The 20,087-nt window shown below is 43.5% G+C and overlaps 2 protein-coding genes across 3 annotated transcripts; both read right to left on the bottom strand.

Moving 5' to 3' along the window:
• Window positions 1-386: 386 nt before the first annotated feature.
• Window positions 387-2,776, bottom strand: MIF (macrophage migration inhibitory factor). The gene is made up of 3 exons (XM_085075931.1): window positions 2,547-2,776; window positions 1,497-1,669; window positions 387-654 (listed from the first exon to the last, which is right to left on the bottom strand). Exons 1-3 carry the CDS (start codon window positions 2,652-2,654, stop codon window positions 588-590), a joined length of 348 nt encoding a protein of 115 aa, XP_084932057.1. The 5' UTR covers window positions 2,655-2,776; the 3' UTR covers window positions 387-587.
• Window positions 2,777-10,032: 7,256 nt separating this feature from the next.
• On the bottom strand, window positions 10,033-17,999 carry LOC146430336 (solute carrier family 2, facilitated glucose transporter member 11-like). Of its 2 annotated transcripts, XM_085075929.1 has the most exons (12): window positions 17,880-17,999; window positions 16,870-16,968; window positions 16,272-16,432; window positions 14,608-14,732; window positions 14,231-14,360; window positions 13,476-13,624; window positions 12,701-12,888; window positions 12,449-12,559; window positions 11,835-11,936; window positions 11,600-11,675; window positions 10,808-10,935; window positions 10,034-10,471 (listed from the first exon to the last, which is right to left on the bottom strand). In XM_085075929.1, exons 1-12 carry the CDS (start codon window positions 17,901-17,903, stop codon window positions 10,265-10,267), a joined length of 1,500 nt encoding a protein of 499 aa, XP_084932055.1. In that variant the 5' UTR covers window positions 17,904-17,999; the 3' UTR covers window positions 10,034-10,264. The 2 variants fall into 2 exon arrangements, with proteins under 2 accessions (XP_084932054.1, XP_084932055.1); XM_085075928.1 differs by lacking the exon at window positions 17,880-17,999 and having other exon boundaries at window positions 10,033-10,471; window positions 16,870-16,995.
• Window positions 18,000-20,087: the final 2,088 nt, after the last annotated feature.

Here is a 20,087-nt window from a genome sequence, read left to right as displayed (position 1 = left end):
AGCATTTCACCTCAGCGAGCAAAAGCACTCCTTCCTTGTTAGGCCACAGAGGTGCCACATCCTCAGAGGAAAGCTGCCCTGAAGCAGCAGGCACAGGGCTGGTTCAACGACTGCTTCCACTGTGGCAACAGCACAGTCCAAACCCAAACACAGAGCAACAAGGAGCCCTGAACACCTACAGCCTCTGGGACACAGCAAGGTAAAAATCACCAGAGTGCTGTCAGGAACCAGCCCCAGGCACCACCACCATAGCATGAAATACTGTGTCTAAGAAACACGGACAGTCCAAAACCAGTCCTTTTGTTTGCTTTAGGATCAGAGGGAAACAGGCATGTTAGCAATTGCCCAACTCCATCGCCAACCTGCCAAAACCCACACCACACAGCTTACTTCTAAATCTTTATTTGTTTTCTACACAGAGAAAACAGAGGAATGTTGAAGCAGCGATATTTAAACACACTAGCAAGGAGTCATCAATCTGTGAGAATGCACAAAGTGCAACACAGGGCCATTTGTGCTGTGGTCTCTGCTACAGGGCAGGGTGAGGGGAGGTCCAGGAACAGCCTCTTCGGACAGACGGGAGAGCTCTACGCAAAGGTGGAGCCATTCCAGCCCACGTTGGCAGCGTTCATGTCGAAGTAGTTGATGTAAACCCTGCAGAAGAGGTACAGGAGGAAATAACAGTGACTTTATTAACTCGTTTATGTAAGTCATGAGTGAGACAGGACAACATAAGAGGGGACAGTGCTTCCCTTTCTTCTGCTTGAAAAAACATCAACCTTCATCTTTACCAAAAACATGGTGGAGCCTCCAGTCAGTATTTCTGAGTCCTCAAAATTGTACTTTTTCTCTTTTTTTTTAAAATACAAATTCTTCTGCAGTCGGGACTGTCCAGACGCCAGACAGCTTTTGTTTAGCAGCCTGTCAAGAATTTCCGGAGATCAACCCCTTTTGTTTCTGAGCACTGCAGTCCCTCACACTTGTCACACAGACTGGCAGCCTTGGGGAGTTAAGCAGGCCCTCACGGCTAGCTCTGCCCATCTCCCTTCCAACCCTCGTGGCAGCAGGTTCTTCCCATCCTTCATAGCTGCACACAGACCTCCTGGGGTTCCGCAGCCTGCAAGAGAACTGTTCACAGCTTGCTGGCTCCTACTTTTGTCTCTCAGCTCCAGCCTGTTACTGCTCCTCCCTTGTGCTTTCAGCCTTGCTTCACCAGAGGACAAGACATCACACCTCAGAGGCAAAAGACACAATGGGCAACTTCAGTGGTCTGGTGTTTCTCCCTGCTCTCAGAGTAGAAAGCCATTGGACACAGGACTCTCCAGGGAAAGAGGCAGGCACCAAACTCTTAAGTGGATGTGAAAGTGCTGCAACCAATCACTCGGTATTTTCCAAAACACATGGACTTACTCCTAGCTTTTCGTATTTTTAAGTAAACTTTTCAAAGCCATTCCAGAAAGCCAGACAAATATGGTTAAACTGTGTCCCAGCCTTACCTGTCTGCAGATACATGCAAGTGCTTCGAGATCAGATCACACAGCATCTTGGTGTAAGTCTTGTTCTGCTGCCCTCCTATTTTGCCGATGCTGTAGAGGCTGCAGAGCGCGCAGGGATCGGTGGAGCCCCCGAAGGACATCATCTGGTCAGGTATGATGTGCACAGCTATGTACTGTGGGAGGGAAACACTCAGTTATAAGCTATCTGACCTGCCCTCTCTTGACGCATATTTGCTTTAGGTACCAACTCTAAACAGAGCAGTTGTATTGGGGTCAGGCAGCTCTTCAGTGCTGCCCCCTCTTCGCACTTCCTAGGCCCAGGCGAGGCTCAGGCGCTGCAGGCCCCAGCAGGGGCACGGCCCGGGGGCTGCGGGGACCCTCGGCCTGGCTCTCAGCTTTAGCAACGCGGTTGTGTGTGCACAAAGCCGCCGGCCAAACGGGCGCTCCTGCCCTCCAAAGCCCTGCCGCCGCATGGGGCGGAGCGAGATAAAGGCCCGAAATCTGTGTCTGCGTGCCACAGCTCACATCCCCAAACCACGGACTGAGATGCCGGGCCTGCCGGAGAGCCTGAGCGATTCGGCCTTATCGGGCTCCGGCTCCTGGGGCTGCTGCGGTCCGGCCCGAGAGGGGCTGCGTGGGATGGCTGAACCGCCGGGAGCTGCCCGGAGCGCTCGGTCTGTCCGAGCCCCTGTCCGGGTGGGTCCGTGCCACTGCGCAGCTCCGCTGCTCGCATCCCGGCCGCCAGCACAGGCGCAGCACACCCCAGCTACGTGTGCGCCGCGCTCCTGCAGGCCCGGCTGCTGCTCCAGACGGGGGCCGCGCAGCGGGAGACTCGGCGCCGCTGGGTGGGACGGGCACAAGCTCCTTCCCCCGGAGCAGCGGGGCCGCAGCCCCGTTGTGCCGCAGCTGCTCCCCCCGGGGGCCGCGGCCCGCCCGCGCCAGGGGGCGAGGGAGCGGAGATGACCCGGGGCCACCCCGCCGGCGCCTCCCCTCCCGCCGGGCCCGCCGAGCCTCCGCCGCGCACGTGTTCGCCCCGCTGCCCGCCCTCACCTGCGCGGGCTTGCCAGTGGCCTTGGCCAGCTGCTGGGTGAGGTCGCCCAACAGGTTGTCGGGCACGGCGTCCTTGCAGACATTGGTGTAGATGGCGAACATGGGCATGGTGGCGGCAGTGGGGGTGGCGGGGCCGACGATACAAACGTAACCGAGCAGCGAGACCTCCGAGCAGTGGAGCGCGGAGGTGTCGGCGGCGCTTTTAGTGCGCGGGGCCGCTCCGGACGTAAAGCAGCCCCACCCCGCACGTAAAGCAGCCCCGCCCCGCGGGGAGGGGAGGGAGCGGGGCGGGGCCACACACACACACACACACCGGCTCGCCTGTCTGCGGCTACCGCGATGGCGTGCAGGCACGTCACGCGGCAGGCTCTTGGCCAGAGCTTTCTCCCGCTCCGCCGTTATTCCTTGGCTTTGTTGCTGCCACTGAATATTTTTTGAGGGTTTGTTGCAGGCTCCTTCCTGGAACGGAGTCCGGGCGCGCTGGGCAGCTCATATGTAACCTGGTATCCGCGCATGTGATACTACGGCTGTACTGCCCTGTACCTCAGGCTTCTGCGGGATCACGGCCAGAGACGGATATAGACCGTAACTTGCCAGTTGCAAAAAGGGATACTTGCCCTGTCTCCGGGATTTTTTTCTTTTGCAAAGTAAAGTAACATTTGTGCCGGTTTTGCTTTAACTGTGTGCAGAGCTTTAGCTCAGTGTAAGCAGAAACGTCTGCCTTGCTGACATATTAATTATTCTCTATTTCAGTCAAATGAAAAAGTACCTACTACTCCTAAGCATCCCCATTTTCACAGCATGTTTTTCTGCTGGAATAAGGCAGAAGTGAATTTTGGTTTGCTTAGGAATGAACTGGTGCATGTCTATTCGGAGGTGAGAGGCAGCAGAGCCGAGACGTATGCTGGGCTGTGTGATGCGATGCACGTAGGCTGCCAGGGCACGGCTCCTCACCCTGATTCTTGCCTGCCCCGGCGGCGGCAGCGCTGCTCTGCTGCGCGAAATGACTCACAGGAAGGCTAAAGAGAATCAGGCCTGGAGCTCTCTCCACCCAGACGTTTCACACACAGGAATCATGTATTGCTGCTGCTAGAAAGTTTGACCATACGTTACACTTGTGAACACTGGCAGCCCTGGATGAGGAGTAAGGGATGGTGTTATATGGGAGTGCTTTGGAGTGACACAGGCTATAATGCCCAGAACTGGAGCACTTCCTTTTCTAGTGATTAACAGTGCTTAAGAGCAGCGACTAAGGACTGATTAAGTTTCCTCCCTTTGATATCCTCAGCTCTCTGCCATTGCATAGCCCCACTTATTCCTCTCACCTGCCTGCCTCCCAGATTTATTGCATGGAGATAGGGTGGGAATTCTACCTGTGCAGGGAGAAAATCTTGAGAACATCACCACTGGTGTGCTTGCTCTGTGGCCTGCCAGGCCCAGAGTGGCAGCCCCTGGTTGACAGGGACATCTGCAATTTCATTCTCTTTTGCCTCCCTAAGGAAGAGCCTTTTACCAAAGCAGCTTCCATTTGTTATCCCAACAAAGCATTTTGTAGGCTGAGGTGTAGGTCTATAAAGTCTGTGGCTGCAAAACAAAACTGTGGTAGGGACAAAATGGGATGTTCACAATAGAGTTCAGAACAGGGGTGTTATAGGGTTTGCTCTTCCAGAAAAGATTCACAATACACACAACCATAGAATTTCTGGAAACATCTCTACTCAATCTTTTATTTTACTTTGGAAGCAAATGATCTTATCTAAGGGCTTAAATAATAAATGCAAATCTTCCTTTCATAATTAATTCACCACTTCAGTCCCTAGGAATGGCTTACTATGGCTTGCTGTGCCTCTGCCTCATTCTGAGCTGTGCTCTAATCTTCACTGTCACTACAAATTGTTCAATGGATGAAAAGGGGAGGGCACAACAGTGAGCAGTGGTTTTTTCCACTCTCTCCCTCTGCCTATGCTGAGCCCTGGGAGACTCACAGCACAAGTTTTTTTGCTAATCAGCTAGATATCCCTATAGTGTTAGGCCTAAGGAGGACCTGGACTGCAATCCATTCCTTTTAAATAACAGGCAATCATGTCTTTCCTCATTTTAATCAGAGGTCCACATGCAACATTTAAACTCACATCTATTGACTTAAATATAACTTGAAACCATGTGAAGATAGTTCTTTTGAAATTTGGCTCGAGCATGGACAGGGCAAAGGCAAATGGAGTATTCATCTTCATACATGGCTAAAGTTTTTTTGAAAGAAAAGCTTCTGTTAAGAGTATTTTGAGAAGGCACCATTTCAACTGCACGACTTCCCAGCATAACAAGAAGGTCTCAGTCATAAGGTTTCCTTTTTTACTTTTATTTAAGCAGCAGGCAAGATGTTAAACAGCAGGGGTAGCAGCAACTAGGGTACCAATGCCTTAACCTACATCATTTTTATCAAGGAATTCTGCAGCTTCTGGGCATTGGCAGTGCAGCTCATGCAATTGCTCCTTTCTTCTTTTTAGCTGGGGAGTTGCTGAATTGACTTGGCATCTAGCATCCTCAAATAGTACATTAATAGAGAGCAACAAAGGACCAGTCTGGGATGAATAGTTTTAGCAATCTGTAGAAAGTCATGTCAGACAAGTTGCTGTATGAGCTCACGTGTCAGAAGGTATTTTCAGCTGTTTGCTCAGCAAGTCACAAAGCAATTTGGAGTAGACCTTGTTCTCCTTCTCCCCTATCTTTCCAATGCTGTAGAGAAAGGACACAGCACAAGGGTTTGTGGAGCCACCGAAGGACATCACCTGATTGGGACAGATCTATATTGCTAGATACTGTTGGAAGAAGAGAAGGGATATTATTTTCTTTGTTGTATTAGGAAAAGTTTTGAAAATCCAGGAAGGTATTTATGTACCTAAACTCCAGTGAAAATAAGTGCATGTTTTTCAAGTGGAAGGCTTTCATTTGTTTTCATCTTACTGTCTAGATTTGCATTCTACTCCAAGATATTCACTGTTGTGTTGAAGCCAGTACAAGGACTCCACAGTATTTAGGCTTCCTAGTCCAGGTGCTCCAGGAGCTCAGTGACCTGTAATATCTCCAGCACCTCCTCCGAGCCACCAGGCTCTCCCTGCCTGTGTGGGAAGGTCAGGGGCAGGGGGGGTGTGCAATTGCATTGCTGCCGCATTGCGTTCCAGAGAGATTTTGCACCTCACTGGCTCCTGCTGCAGTCTCCCCTGCTGAGGTAAATGTGAACTGACACAGCAGAGGTCTAAATCAACATCCCCCTCATTAAACAAAACACAGCATAATCCTACTTTTGTTCGTGATATCAGGAAAAATAGAAGAAAGTATCAATGTTAATATTAATGACCAGCCTGCGATTTTCCCTGCTGCTAATACACAGTGTCAGATCCACAGACTGGGGAATCTAGGGATCAGTTCCTTTGGCATTCATCTGGCTTCTGTTCTGTTCTCACCCATGTTTATTAGCAGTGCATCGTTGGAACTCAGCAGCAATTAACCTTCTTGGTAAAACAAGCCAGCCTGAGTACCAGGAGTTGTCTGGGTAATTAGTCTTGGCCATAATTTGCAGCTTGTTTGGGCGTAAGGTGCATCAGACCACAGCAGTACAGGATAAGCCAAGGAGATCCTGCTGAGGAACCACTTGCTTGGCCCTGTTCTCCCCTGTCTGGACACCATGTGCTCTCGACTTTATGCCAAATGTAGGTACATCTATGCCTTTAACACCTACCTGGGAAGCAGGTTATCACTATTAAAAGAAAAATCAAGTTGAAGCGTTAATCAGCATTATTTTCCTCTTAGAGCAGCTTGAAAATACTTGAAACTGTTCTTCCAGTAGGAAAAAACCCCTATTTGATTAAAAATCAGTATTTTTCCCAAATGGTACAGTTTCCTGTGAGAGGAAAGCTCTACATTCCAGCCCACCCTAATCCTTTCCTTCTTTCTGTGTTATAACTAAGAGACTCTCCCTTTCCTATTGTCTCCTTTGTCACGAAGAGCTTGTATGTCCTTTTCAGAAAAATCTCTTTGTTATTCCCTGTATATTTCTAAGTCCCGTTACATATCCCTTCCACACAGCTGCACAAACCTGTTCCAGCTGCATCCCAGCCCTGGCCTCTAGCTTTATATTCAGAAGCTGTTATGCAAGAGCCACCAGCTGACACACCCCCTGCCCCCCCAACAGCAAGCACTTGTTTGCTAGCCTGATAAAAATGTTGGCCTTTTTAAAAGATGGATAGAATACATCAGTTTTACACAAGAATTTCATGTGTTTGGGTGTCCCAGTGCATAGAGAAAGGTTTGCTGAGGAGCCCCCAGAGTCCTTTCTGTAGGCACCAAAAACTCCATTCTTACTACAGTTTCAAAGCATCACTCCCAAAGCAAAATAAAAATTTTCTGAGAATGGACTAGTGAACATACAGGAAGGGTGTTTAACCAAGCTGCTACAGATCTGTAGCCAATTCACTAAAGTTACTGCTGCTGCAGCAACTGAGGTGCAGCTCATGGTATGAAGTTTATAGCTCTGTAGAGAAGCTTTCTTTTGGTTTTTCATATTTGACAATCTTCAGTAAGCAACTGATACAGTGACTAGTGACCAGTCAGTAGCAAGAAAATAATAGACTTGTAAATCCTTATAAGACCCTTAATACCTGTATTTCAGTACTTTACCTCAGTAACAGACTGCCATAGGTTTTGGCAGGTAAAACCCCTCCAGTTTGGTAATGAAACCAGCAGACAGCTTTTACTCTGGTATTTTGACTACAAATAGCAGAATGCCACATAGATATTTTTGCCAGATGTCCAAGCAAGCTGAATAAATAATTTTTTTACTTCAACTCTAACCACTAGGCTACAGACAATTTGGTGGCAGATAACAGGCACTTATTCAACAGGACTCAGTAAGGAAGTTGAGGGTGAGGTTTGCTTTTCAGTCAACCAGCTCCTTGAGAGGTATTCACAGAGATACCTGTGCACACATACATCCAATGTCTTCACCTACACAGATAGCTACAAGGAGTATCATCCTACACAAAGCTAGTTTGAATACTTCAGTGTTTTGAGACCTCAACAAAACTGAGTTACAGCAAATAAGTATTTGATATTCTCCCAGAGAGAAGTCTGAAAATACTGGTGAGTCATTAGGTGTATTAGTTTATCAAGGCTATCACTCAGAAACCGCTCACTGTATAGGCACAGCTGACTAAAGAAGGAAAACATTCCAGCAAGTGGACATACCTGTGCTGGTTTGCCCAATGCTTTTGATAACTGTTGGGTGAGGTCCCCTGTAAAAGATTCTGGAACTTTATCCTTGCTTATATTTGTGTTAACAATGAATTTAGGCATCTTTGGATCATGAGCAGTTTTTTTTCAGTTCATCTTGTTCACAGCTTTCTTTCTAACTTACCCACTAGGTGGCTCAACCCACTATGATAGTAAGCACCTCAGGAGCCTTTAAATAGTCAATGATACCTTTGACAGGTGCGTTGAGAGGGGCGGGAGTGTCTTGGGAGAGGTGAGCCTGAATTTGCCGTCTGCAGGCTGCTAACACAGCCAGCCATTGCACTCTCCTGGCTTTTGCACTCTGGAAACCAAAGCATCCAAAATGACACTTTGTGCTTGGATACAGTCCGATCATGAAACCAGTGAAAAAGCAAGTGTTTCAGAGACTGAGTGTAGGTTGTAATGTACCTCTTTATGCAAGTCTAGTAATTATTTAAAAAAAATGGATGGATGATTCAATTGTGAAACTCTTTCTGTGAAATAGGCCATAACAGAAAAAGCCCAGCAACACATGTTGTGCAGACCTTTCCTGAACTGTGACTAAGTCATGACAAAGATGCCTTAAAATCATGCTCTTGATTTTCCACTGTGGTAAGCCTTGGATTCTTAATGTTCAGAGGAGGCTTGTTTTCAACTTTCTCCTTTGTTGTGCTAATAGTCCCATAACAGTCATAACTCCTGAGAGATAGGAAAACCACAGGCTTTCTGACATAAGAGGCTTTTATCCAGAGTGGAGGGAGTGTGTGGCAGAGCTGGGATCAGTTCTCGGTGTTGCCAGTAGAGCTTCACCTGAGAGAAGTGATTTAGAGGGATCATATGGCATTTGGCGGTAGTTCACAGTGAGATGTGTGGGGAAAGCAGGTTGAAACTGCTGATGGGCGTAAAAGAAATGGTTTGGCAATCTCTTAATATTAAAAGTGATGGGTGTCTATGCCCATTAGTTTCTGAGTTAAGAGCTTTGCTACTCACTCCATTTTCCATGGGCAGCAGAAAAGAGGGAGAGCTTTCTATAGCTTGCACTAAATGCTTGCACTGAATGGTGTCATTGAAGCAAATACTTTTAAATGGTGGAAACTTCTGCATGAACATGCTGAAGCTGATTGTGTTCAAGGTCAGGTTGGACTGGGCCCTGAGCAATGTGACCTAATGGGTGGCATCCCTGCCCATGGCAGGGGGCTGGAACTAGATGATCTTTAAGGGACCTTCCAACCCAATCCATTCTATTGGGTCCATCTATTCTCTATGATTGTGTGGTGTATGTTGATTTTAAGTCAGTTTCTTCACTGTAGCACCCTTGCTCTAAAAACTCAGCAAATAAAAAGTCAGGAGGTGAAATTACTGTGTCAGTGTTCATTTACAACCCACGTTTGTGGATTGTGTTTCCTGTATGCATTCGGAAAATAATGAAAACCCTAAAAAAAGCCAGAAATAAAATCTGGTTTACAAAAAGCCTTTTCGGGGTATGTTTCCTAAGCCAAAGCATTAGAAGCAAGCCTAAGTGACACCTCCATCTGTAAGGAGAGGATCTGTAGTTTGTAACATGGATTCATTTTTTCTTTAGTGGTTAGAGGAAAGCAGGTGGCATGATCCAAAGTGTTTAGTTACAGATCATACTATACTTGTTATTGGTCACTTGGAAAAACTTAGACTATTTCCAATGAACTTCACTACCTATTTTTACTGCTGGGTAAAATAATCAGTCCTTATTCCCAGCTTGCTTACATAACAAGAAAAACATTCCCAAAACAAACTCTTTCTTCTGTGAAAACATCTGATGTAATTCCCAGAAGCTGATGCACCAGGTTGGAAATCAGTTCCTTACACACCAGAGATCCTCTGGAGAATGTGCTTTATTTTATAGCATTTTACTTCTTTTGCATGCAAGAATATCTCCGATCCTTCTCCCTGCCTAGAGTTACTAGGATGTTGTCCACTGAGATTTCCATTACATCTCCAGGATTGTTGCACAGCAAATTTCACTTTTAATATGTTTTTTCTGTTATCATGCTGAAACCTGTTTTCCGAATTTGAGGTGCTAAGTTTTTAGTTTGTATCTGCTTGGGTCACCCTAAACCATGTATTTCGCTTTTCCTCTGTGTGCCTGTCAGCCATATACTTTAGACTTGTCTGTTTCCCCAGCCTCACAACTGATGGTCATTGGGCCTTTACCTTGTTTACCTTGATTTGTCTTCTTAAATTATTTTACTTGGTCTTTTGTATTTCTGATAATCTTTTCTGGGCTGTTTACCAGCAGGTTCCTGCTTATGAGGTACTTACTGTTACTCTAGCATAGTGAGTTTCATATCTATCTTAAAAAAGAAAAAATGAGACAGAGGGGCTTGGAGTCTGTTTTTAATGTTTCCTTTTTAGTTCTATTGCAACATTGTTTCCTGTCTTTTCTAAGGGATGCAAATTTCTTCTCTGAATACTCAGAGCTTGGTGCAAGAAAACTGTTGCTTAGGAAAGTTATTTTCAGTGACAGAGGTCTCTTTTTTCCCAAAGTTCAGCTTGTTGAATTCTGCTTTTATTTCCATTATTGACTTTCCCTTGGTCTCAGGAAGATACAGATAGATGAAAATTGCTGATAAAGAAAGGATTCCCAAAAAGATAAGGAAGCAGAAGGGTCCGAGGTTATCCTGCAAGCAGAAATAAGAGATAATGTAAAGAAAATAAGAAACTAATTTCTACGTCCCTGCTCTTCAGTGCAAGCCTGTGTCTTAGAAGTTAAAATTCAAACATGTGCTCAATACACAATCCAGGACAGGTATCAAACCAGAGTTTCCACTGGCCATGTTTGACCTGAATCCAATTGCTGCTCCTCTGATAGGCCTGGGGAATTTATGAGCAGGTATGGTATTTGGGCAGAGCTCTAAGCTTTACATGTCATTGCAATTTATTGCTATTATTTTGTCCCTTGTCAGCATTCAGAAATAGATTAGCCTGGAAAGAGGGATCCTGTTAGAGTCACTTACAACAATTACTGGAAAAATCATCCCAAGTACGAACAGTCCCATCCAGTTGATGCAGCCAACAATCAGAAAGGCTGATGGTCTGTATGACTGGCTGAAGATTTCAACCATGACAGATACAGTGGCTCCAGCTGAAAAAGCAAAGCCAAACACACGCCAGGTTTGTTTCCTTGCTTCTACTGAAGTTCCTCCCAATGGCAGTGGCAGAAGATGACAGACAGGCAGAATAGGTGGCCTGTTGGTAGGTGGCCTCTGCTATGAGGGTGGAAAGACCTTGATTCCAGAAATGGAATACAGCAGTTAATTTAGGTTTCTCTTGTATGTACTGGAGTCCCTTTTCTGGTGTCAGTGGATCTGTTAAGTTCCATGCTGCACTGGTAGCTGTTATTGGTGCAGTGTTTTATAAAACCAGCTTCCCTTTTGGCTCCTGTGGCCACTTCCACCTGGAGCATGTTGGTAGGCATAAGCTTAACTTGCTAAGTTAATAAAGATGATTACTATAACATACTTGGCAATGCCTAGAATCCTGTTTTTAGCTGAGCAATTTAGAAATTGTTTTGGCATTTCTGTCTCAAACCCTCTGGAGAAGATGATTCTGAGTTTTAAATTATTTAGATCATGTGATCAGCAATAAAATTTGAGGTGTCGGTATCGTTTTCCTGTCTCCCACTTCCCTTCCCTTCTTAATTTCTAGAACTTTTAAACCATGGCACTAGTCTGTTCTTCCTCTGCCAGTTGTGTTGCCAACCAATACAATACGAAATTTCCTCCCAGCATAACCACTGATGTACTCACATGGTCCAATTCCATAGAAGACAACAAACAGGAAGATCAGGATAACGCTGAAGTAATGCATCCAGAAAAAACGATGCTAGAAGTGAGACAGCAGTGATATCATTAGACACATGACAGAATAGCAGAGCTCTGTATTTTCTGCCACTGGCTTAAGTTTTTGTACATATCCTGCAAGTTAAGACCAGAAAGGTGGGCTGGTGCTGAGGAAGTGGCCAGAAGGCTGCTGTTTCTTTACCTGCAGTGACAGGGTCGTGGTAAGCAGTGCTAGCACAGAGCTCATCAGGGTGTATCCACCCCAGAGCAGCACCTTCCGCCCAAACCGGTCTATAAGGGTGCTCTGAAAAGCAGAAAACATGGATCATAAATCCCAGTTCTCAAAGAAAATAATTCCTTCTCTCTAATGTGTTCGTTGCAGAAGACTTGTCTAAATAATAGCCGTAAATCAATGTAATTTGAGAGTCTCTTAATTCTTAATGAATTTTATTTGTTTCTTCAAAACTAATTCATTACTAATTAAGCTATGTTTATTAGTCAATCCTAGGCTGTTATTACACAATTCCCTCTCCTGCATGCTGGCATATGTCAAATTGTGCACACATACATACACACATCTTATCCAGAACATCAGAAAATTATTATTTTGCAGGAAAAAAAGTGAGTCTAAAGACATACACTCATGCAAATAATTTGGGGAAAAAACTTCTTTTTATCCTGCATGTGGTTTTGTAGAAGCAGGAAGATATGGCTTAGGTTATGCAAAATTTCCCTGAGCCCAGTTATAAGAAAGGAAAAGCACAGTTGTTGACCACATTAAATTTTTCCTTCAAACTCAAACCTGAAAAGACTTACACACAGTATAGAGGATAAGCACTCACACAGCCCAACTCCCAGGGACACATATGGGATAAGGTATTCTTCAAACTTGGCTGTGTGGAATACTTCAAAAGAATAGAAATATATCTGAAAAATGCAAAGAGGAAATGCACCTGTGAAATAAGTGTTGCAGCTGAGATGCAATTCTAAGCTGGTTTAATAACATTGAGGGGTTTTTAATGCTGCCTAGTGTTGTCTGTTGTTCTAGGGATAAAGAGAGCACTCAACTGCATTGATTCCACAGAGCTGCAAGGTGGTAATGACTGTCATCAAAATGTAAAGTTGCCAGCGCAAAGATCGCTCTTTTATTACTTCAAGGACACGCAAGGTTTTCGTGCTTGCCATCGCACCCTTCTCCTTCATAATGTCATCAATTTCTGATTGGTGATCTCCTTCCCCCCAGAGCTTCCTGATGGCTGTAGGGGAGAAAGAGGGAAATGGATTATTCTACCAGGATAGCTCCATCAGGAGTGGTTGCATTAAATCCTTTAGTCTGCCTGTCTATTGGGGTAGGTGGGTAGTGCTGGTGCTGCTTCTGCCATCTGTTTCTGCAGGGGCAGTGGACAACTGGAAGGATTTTGCCTCCCTGGTTGTCAGTATAGCACAGTTTTCTAATGTGGAGTTTACTTAACTGTAAAGAAAGTAAACATTTACGTACAATTTATTTCATAATACAAAAAAAGAGAGCAGCCTGAACCATTTCCTTTAAAGAAATAAATCAGTGCCCACCAAGGTGGGAGATGTTAGACACGTCTGTCTAACATCTATTAGATGCTGATACACGTCTGTGTTTCTTGTCTTCATGGACTAAATGAGGCTGACTGAGGCCCAAGTTAATAGAGACATATTGTCGTAGATCCCTCAGCTGTTATATTTGAAACTGCCTCTGCTCTGTTGCCCTGCACTGTGCAGGACAGCTCTGCCCTGCCTCTTGTCTTCTGCACAGGCTGTCGCTGTAACATGGCAGATGAAGTGAAGTAAGTGAGGAAAGCAGACACTCTACCTTTCCTGCAGGCTTCCTCATTACCCTTCTGTATCAGGAGGTAGGATGGTGAATCAGGGAAAAATGGAAGGGTAACCAGTTGAATCAATGCTGAAAGTCCACTAGATGCTAACAACCATGGCCACAAAGCTTCGCTTCCTAAAATCTCCCTGGAAAGTGTATGTGAAACAAAATTATGCTGAAATAATGGAATGAATGTTCAGGAAGTTTTTGTGAGTGACGAAGATTGCTGAGATTCCATTCAGGGGTCCACTGGAGCTAACCCCTGAATTTTAATTTGGCAATTTTCACAAATTAAGATATTTTTATTTCTGACAATTTATTTAAATGAATGATTTGATATTTTGAAAATTTTTCTAAATTTCATTGTGACCCATATAATATCTAGGGAGCTGATAAGACTCATTTGACCCCTGCTTGGCTACAGGACCAAGCATCTTGCTAAGAAAACATGTTGCCAAGAAACATCTAGCTAAGGCCTTTCATGTAAGTGCAATGAATTTTGAAGGGGAAATCCCCTAGTAGAAAGACTGTGGAAATAAGAAGAAATCAGATTATGACTAATAATGTTCTGGCTCCTATATTTAAAACTGTATGTTTCCCTCAAATGCTATCAAGATTTTTCTTCTGGCATAAGCTAAAGCATATTTTGGGGAGGATGAGAGTGTTTCTCAGTCACTGATTAGGTGAGATAGTAAGATTACATAAGATTTGTACTTCCACTGTAACCTGGATAGAAAGATGGAAGAATTTACCGTAGTCCAACAACCTGTCCTGTGAGCTTCCCCAGGGTCAGAAAAACAGCAACAGTGGAGTTGGTAAATCCACGCAACTTCTTGGGTGAAATCTCTCCTACATACTGAGGATGTATATTGAGAGAAAAACCTTGAACATAGAAGAGGATAAATGACAGTTAAAATGTTTAGAAAAGCTTAACTTTTTGTTCATCCTCGCATATTGTTTCCATTCAGTCTGGTATTTAGATTACAATAGCTTGCGAAAGAGTTGATATCTTTAATTTTTATTGAGTGCCTGATATATTTGCTTTAACAGTCATTCTCCAAGGATGGCTGTAGAGACAGCCCCAGCACAGGAAGTCAGGGGGCTGCAGGTCTTGCAGGACACTGCATACCTGAACCAATGCCATAGAGAAAGCGTCCAACCAGAATCATCTCGAAGGATTTGGCTGTTTTACTGAGGGCCATGAAAAGTGCAGCTACCAACATGATCAGATTGGTGAACATTTGGCACTTTTTCCTGAAAAAAAAAAAAAAAAGACCTTGAGAATTTAGTGTGAAATGAGAACTTCTTGCACTCTTTTGACTTCTCTTGCTGTGACAGGAAGCATGGTACAGCCATTCCTACTGTTCTGAGGAATGGCTGAAATAATTTCGATTTTGGATGGTCAAAATGGTTCTTTAAATATTTTGGATCCTTTAGATTTGAATTCATAAAAAAATTTAGGTTAGAATTTAAGCAGTTGGAACCCTTTATCAACATTTCCACGGTACAACCAGGGAAAATGATTGAAGGACTGGCCCAGTTTGTCACCAAGATTTTTAAATGGCTATAACTCCTCGTAAAACATCAGGTTGTTTCCCAGAAATAGTCTGAGTCTGCAGGTCCCATTCTAGAATGGCTCATACTAAAGACACTCTTGGCTAAATGGGTGATCTGAGATGGCAGACAGAGTTTTTTAGAGGCATATTTCATTTCAAAAGTCACTCTGTGGGAATCGTGGGCTGATGTGTTCACCACCCTGATGTCTCAGGCTCAAAGCCTTTTGCACTCAGATGTTTTGCTGTGACACTCATTAAACAAGAGCATTTTGCACACATTAAGGATTCACAGAGACCCTGCTTTTAGGCTGTGATTCAGCAATTAGGCTATCGTGTTAAATAACCCATGGGAGAAGTGCATGATCTTGTTTCTAATCTTGAGAGACTCTCTGAGTGTGGGATGAGGCAGTGTCCCACAAGAAATTTCTTGGGGGCACTTACCTGTTAGGAAAGAACACAATTGCAGGCAGGCTAAGATGGTTTGTTGAGACCCAACTGAGGGGCCTCTGGATCAGTGTGTTGTGGAGCAGATCTTTAAGTGGGTCACACCAAGTGGATATGTTTGCCAATTTCTCTGCAAATGAAATTAGTGGTGTTACATGCAAGGCACTGAGAACAGACCAGACTGGTGAGGAATCCTTCCTTCATCCAGTGGGAAAGAGTTTGGAACTGACTTTCAGTAAAATGGATTGCCAAGAACAGAGAAGTCTCTTCAACGTTCGTTTTGGTGTTGATTATATTTTTACAGACAATTTATTTTTTTCTCCTCTCTCTGTATTTTCATTAGAGTAGATCTGAATATTTAATATAATGTCACCACCCCAAAATGAATGTATTTAAATGGAAATCTGACTCTTCTTTGTCTTGTAAGGACATTTTCCAGGCGTTTGCGTAACTGTATATAATCTGTAACAACACATGCAGCTCCTTTATTGGAGTTTGTAAAGCTTGGGAGATCTTTATGAGAAGCATAGGGGACTTTGAAGAGAATGTGATCCTAGGCCACTACTCCCAGAGGCACTGATCCAGTGGTGTGATGATGACTGCAGCCTTTACAGAACACCCTGGGGAGGGCAGATAAATAGGACAGAAGGCTGCTTGGAAAAAGTGGATGTGCCAGGAAAGCCAATCAGTTGTCTTCAACTGGGCTGCTTCAGCCAAAAAGAAGGCATTTATTTGTCCACCTTGGTATTTCCCTATACTTTCTGATGGTTGAGCTGTTACAAGTAGCACTTACTTCCTGTATTTTGTAGTCAGGTAACCACAGCAGAGGCTTCCCAGGAATCCTCCTATGCCATAAACAGATACAATGAAAGACCACAACAACATGATTGTCTCAGGATGGAGGGGAGAGCCATGTCGATCTATCCAGGTTTCATTAATAAACTTCCTGATGTGCTGAAAAATAAAATGAGATTTGTCTGGCTAATGGGTATAAGATCCCTTCACATTTGGCTGATGTACTTCAGATTGAGCCTGTGGTTCTAATATTAGACTTATTTGAGACTTTCTCAGTAAAACAAGTTCATTGAGATAACACTGCAAAATCTTCAAGCCTGTATCAGTCAGGAAGCTTCCTGGCAAGCAAGCTAAGAGCATGTTTTATGCTTTCCTTTGGAGGCTTGTACACTACATGGCAAAACCTTATTTAAAACAGAAAATTCTATCCAGTTCTTTAAAGAGGAAAAAATTCTCTACACTTGTGATGTTACTGCTAGACAAAGAAAAGGCGTAGATATATAATCTGAATGCTCAGTAAATTTGGGGGTTATGGGAGAACAGAGTTCTCAGGCTCTCACTTTTGTGTTTTCAACCTCAGGGAGGTGGCTACTTACTACAGAAGGATAGTTGATGACAGAAATATGGAATCCATATGGGAAACTACCACCAATTCCCAGCACTAAGATCATTTGAAGTAGTCCCCGGAACTGAACCTGCAAAGCAAAAATAAAATGCTCCATCAGATTCTCACTAGTCTAGTTTTGTGCAAGGCCAGAATCTTTGTAGCCACAGTGGTCCTTCCTCTTCATCCACTTCAAATCCTTTTGAATTTAAACTTTTTTCAAAATCCCTCTTATCTACTGCCAAAGCACAACCATCAGCCACAGTGCCATAGCAAACAATCTGCTGGTGTCAGTAATGTGTTACTGTGCTTGCAAGAAGTAAAAGGAGTTTGAAAGGGTGTTCCTGATAGTACAGATCTCACTGTCTGCCTGCAACATCTGACAGGTTGGCTGGATAAAAGTGTCAGTCCTGGATGGGGGGAAGAGGGAATCAGTTTCCTTCTCTGCAATCAACAATAACCAATTGTACACCAAACCATAATGTATGATAATACATAGCACTTCTTCCCTTTTAAAAATGATGAAAACTTCTGATGGATTATATTAATTATATTAATTATCATTTGATGAAGTGAATAAAGTAATTTAGTTAAAAGCTTATGCCATGATTTCTTAGTCTTCTCCTGTACCGTTAATATATTCATTATTTTGGAAGTAATCAGAGCACTTAATAATTAGTACTGTTTTCAGTAATTTAGAAGACAAAGTAAAATAGCATTGTCAGTGATGGAACAGCCAGAGCTGTTGTTAGATTTTGATTTGATTTAATTTAATTTAATTTAATTTCATTTTATTTCATTTCACTTTTTGCATAGAAAAGACCATGCAACGTGATCTTCATGGCCTCAAGCCCCATTGCTCTTGGTGGTAGTTAAACACAGAGAGGAAAGATGGTCTCTGTAACAAAGGAATAAAAATCCTAAAGAACCTGAATCTCTAGTATTATGTTAGCATTGTCTTTTACAAGTCAGAGCCCTGAGAAGGTGTGAGCAGATACTCACCAGGTTGGAGAAGAATGCAGCCATCTCCTATGAAAGAGCCAGTGCCTGCTGCTCACTGGCTGGTTCCTGCCAAAGGAACCAAAAGCTCACATACAACAGCAGTATCAGTGAACTAGTCCCATGTTACTGAAGTTAAATTTTACTTCAGAGGTTTTTGAGTTAATTACACATATTTAAGCTGTCGTACAAAGTTTAGGATTGTTGGATTAAATATTTCAACCAATGGTTATGTCTAGCCTAAGTAAACAGGATGGTGTCCCTTGCAGGGAACCTGTATACTCCATGAACTCTGTCTTTGCCAGGGGGACAGGGGACTGAGGAAACAATTTTAGATGGGATTCCCATCATCATAACTTGCTTAGTTTTCAGTATAAGCAAGAAACATAAAGTTCTCTGTTGGGAATCTTAGATGGGGCTTGGACAATGAACTACAGGACTTTGACATATAATAGGAAAGAGATGTTCTCTTTTCAGGTAACAGCTACTGGAGCACATCATAACTTAATCATTACTGAACGGAACTGAACTACTCAATGATTTTGAAATGGGGTGCAAACTTAACAATTCCACAGTGGCATGCCAGGCTTGACCAGCTAAGTATTGAGCAGCTGATTTTCCCTTGCTAGTAGAGAGAAAGGTTCATCATGCACAGTTTTGTCTGGCATTTCCACTAGGCAGTATACTTATTTCTGTGTCTGCAATGAAAAATAAAATTGTTTTGAAACTGTTTTGTAACCTCCACAGCTGGACTGATGTCTGTTTCTTCTGAGAGAAAATTCCCAGGCTTTAACTAGAGTTATTTCACAATTAAGAGGGCCTTGGATGTATTCAGTTGATAAATGGCTTAGTTTTCACTTGCCATTTGCAGTTCAGTTAAAGGAGAGGATGAAGAGATCATAAAGCGTTTATTTGGTGCAAGCAGTCTTATTTTCTAGAAAATATTTCACATGCAAAGCATATTCCCAAATTCTCTAGCTAATGTTTGAAATAGAGCGTATGGCACCACCCAGCCATTTCTCTCACCACTGTGTGGGCCTCATCATGACCTTGACTTTGCTGTTGATTTGGTGCTGAGAGTTCATGGAGAGATTTTTTTTTAAGTTTAGGTTCTCCAGAAGATAAGCTGTTGTTAGAACACAAATGAGACTGTCCCTTTGATGCTAAGAATTAATTTCCTTTTCTCTAAAGTTATATAAAGTTGAAACAACATGATGTGCATCTGACAAAGAGACGAAATTCCATGTTAGGTGCTGGTATCTGCCTTGCTCAGATGATATTGGGGGGCACACAAACAGGCAGTAACATAGATTTCAGCATAGGGCATTCCTTCTCAAATGCAGCCTTTTGCACATATTTTCTTATGTTTTACTTTAAGCACTTCTACTTAGTGTATTTATACACATTGGAACTTAAACTTTTTGGCTCTTGGACTTTAATTTAGGATTCCTACTTCCGGTAAGTTGAATCTTCCTCCTGTAACTCCCTTACTGTGTAATGTCTTTTGCATTTATGGTAATTAGTGACTGTACTGCTTGTGTGCTGTTGTTGCTTAGACTGTTCTGAGGCCCCCTTTATTAGATGTGCAGTTCCATAATTAGTGCTAACAAGTAGTTAGCAGATATCTTACAGAAATCCTTTAGTTAGGTTTGTGCTCAGGACAGTAGATCTCACAATATCAGGTCATTCAATAATTTCTCTTGCAATTTTACAGTCATGTGTGTCATGTGTGACACACAGATCCAAAGCTGTGCTGAGCCTTCCTTAGTACAGATCCGTATTTTTTGTGTCCAGCTGACAGAAGCTCACAGATACATTTTTTAAGTATTTATTTCTGCCTCAGTTAGTATTTGAGACATATCTTAGCTATTAGCTGATGTCTTTGGAAGAAAATGTACACGTAGTGTTCTTGAATTACTGTCCTCTTTGTCCCTGTCTGCTCCCATATATATTTGAACTATACCTTTTGCTGTTTCATCCCTTGACCTGATGTCCTCACAGCACAGCTCTTGCTCCACTGAACACAGGCAAAGTTTGACCTGTGCTCCACATAACTCTTCCGCTTCATGGTCACAGTAATGTTCCATAGGGCATCTGCTCGCTTCCTGGTGAGGGTCTTATGGGGGAGGCTTTCCTAAATAACACCTAATGAATAACAGATCAGAGAAATGACTCACTGGAGAGTCTCTCAGCAATGCTACACAGTGCCAC

Source organism: Lichenostomus cassidix, chromosome 15 (assembly GCF_008360975.1).
Source record: "Lichenostomus cassidix isolate B80296 chromosome 15, HeHo_3.0, whole genome shotgun sequence".
Taxonomy (NCBI): domain Eukaryota; kingdom Metazoa; phylum Chordata; class Aves; order Passeriformes; family Meliphagidae; genus Lichenostomus; species Lichenostomus cassidix.
Note: the sequence above shows the minus strand (reverse complement) of the source record. Positions and strands in the feature narration are given on the sequence as shown.

Excerpts from the sequence above, each read along its gene's own strand:
- LOC146430336 (XM_085075928.1), bottom strand. The coding sequence starts at position 16,995 with ATGGAGCATTTTATTTTTGCTTTGCAGGTTCAGTTCCGGGGACTACTT. Across the intron at positions 12,560-12,700 it reads AGCTCTGTGGAATCAATGCA|ATATATTTCTATTCTTTTGA; the intron begins GTTGAGTGCTCT and ends TGCATTTTTCAG. Across the intron at positions 10,936-11,599 it reads CTTCTATGGAATTGGACCAT|CTGGAGCCACTGTATCTGTC; the intron begins GTGAGTACATCA and ends TTGCTTTTTCAG.
- MIF (XM_085075931.1), bottom strand. The coding sequence starts at position 2,654 with ATGCCCATGTTCGCCATCTACACCAATGTCTGCAAGGACGCCGTGCCC. Across the intron at positions 1,670-2,546 it reads CCACTGGCAAGCCCGCGCAG|TACATAGCTGTGCACATCAT; the intron begins GTGAGGGCGGGC and ends TCCCTCCCACAG. Across the intron at positions 655-1,496 it reads TTGCATGTATCTGCAGACAG|GGTTTACATCAACTACTTCG; the intron begins GTAAGGCTGGGA and ends CCTCTTCTGCAG.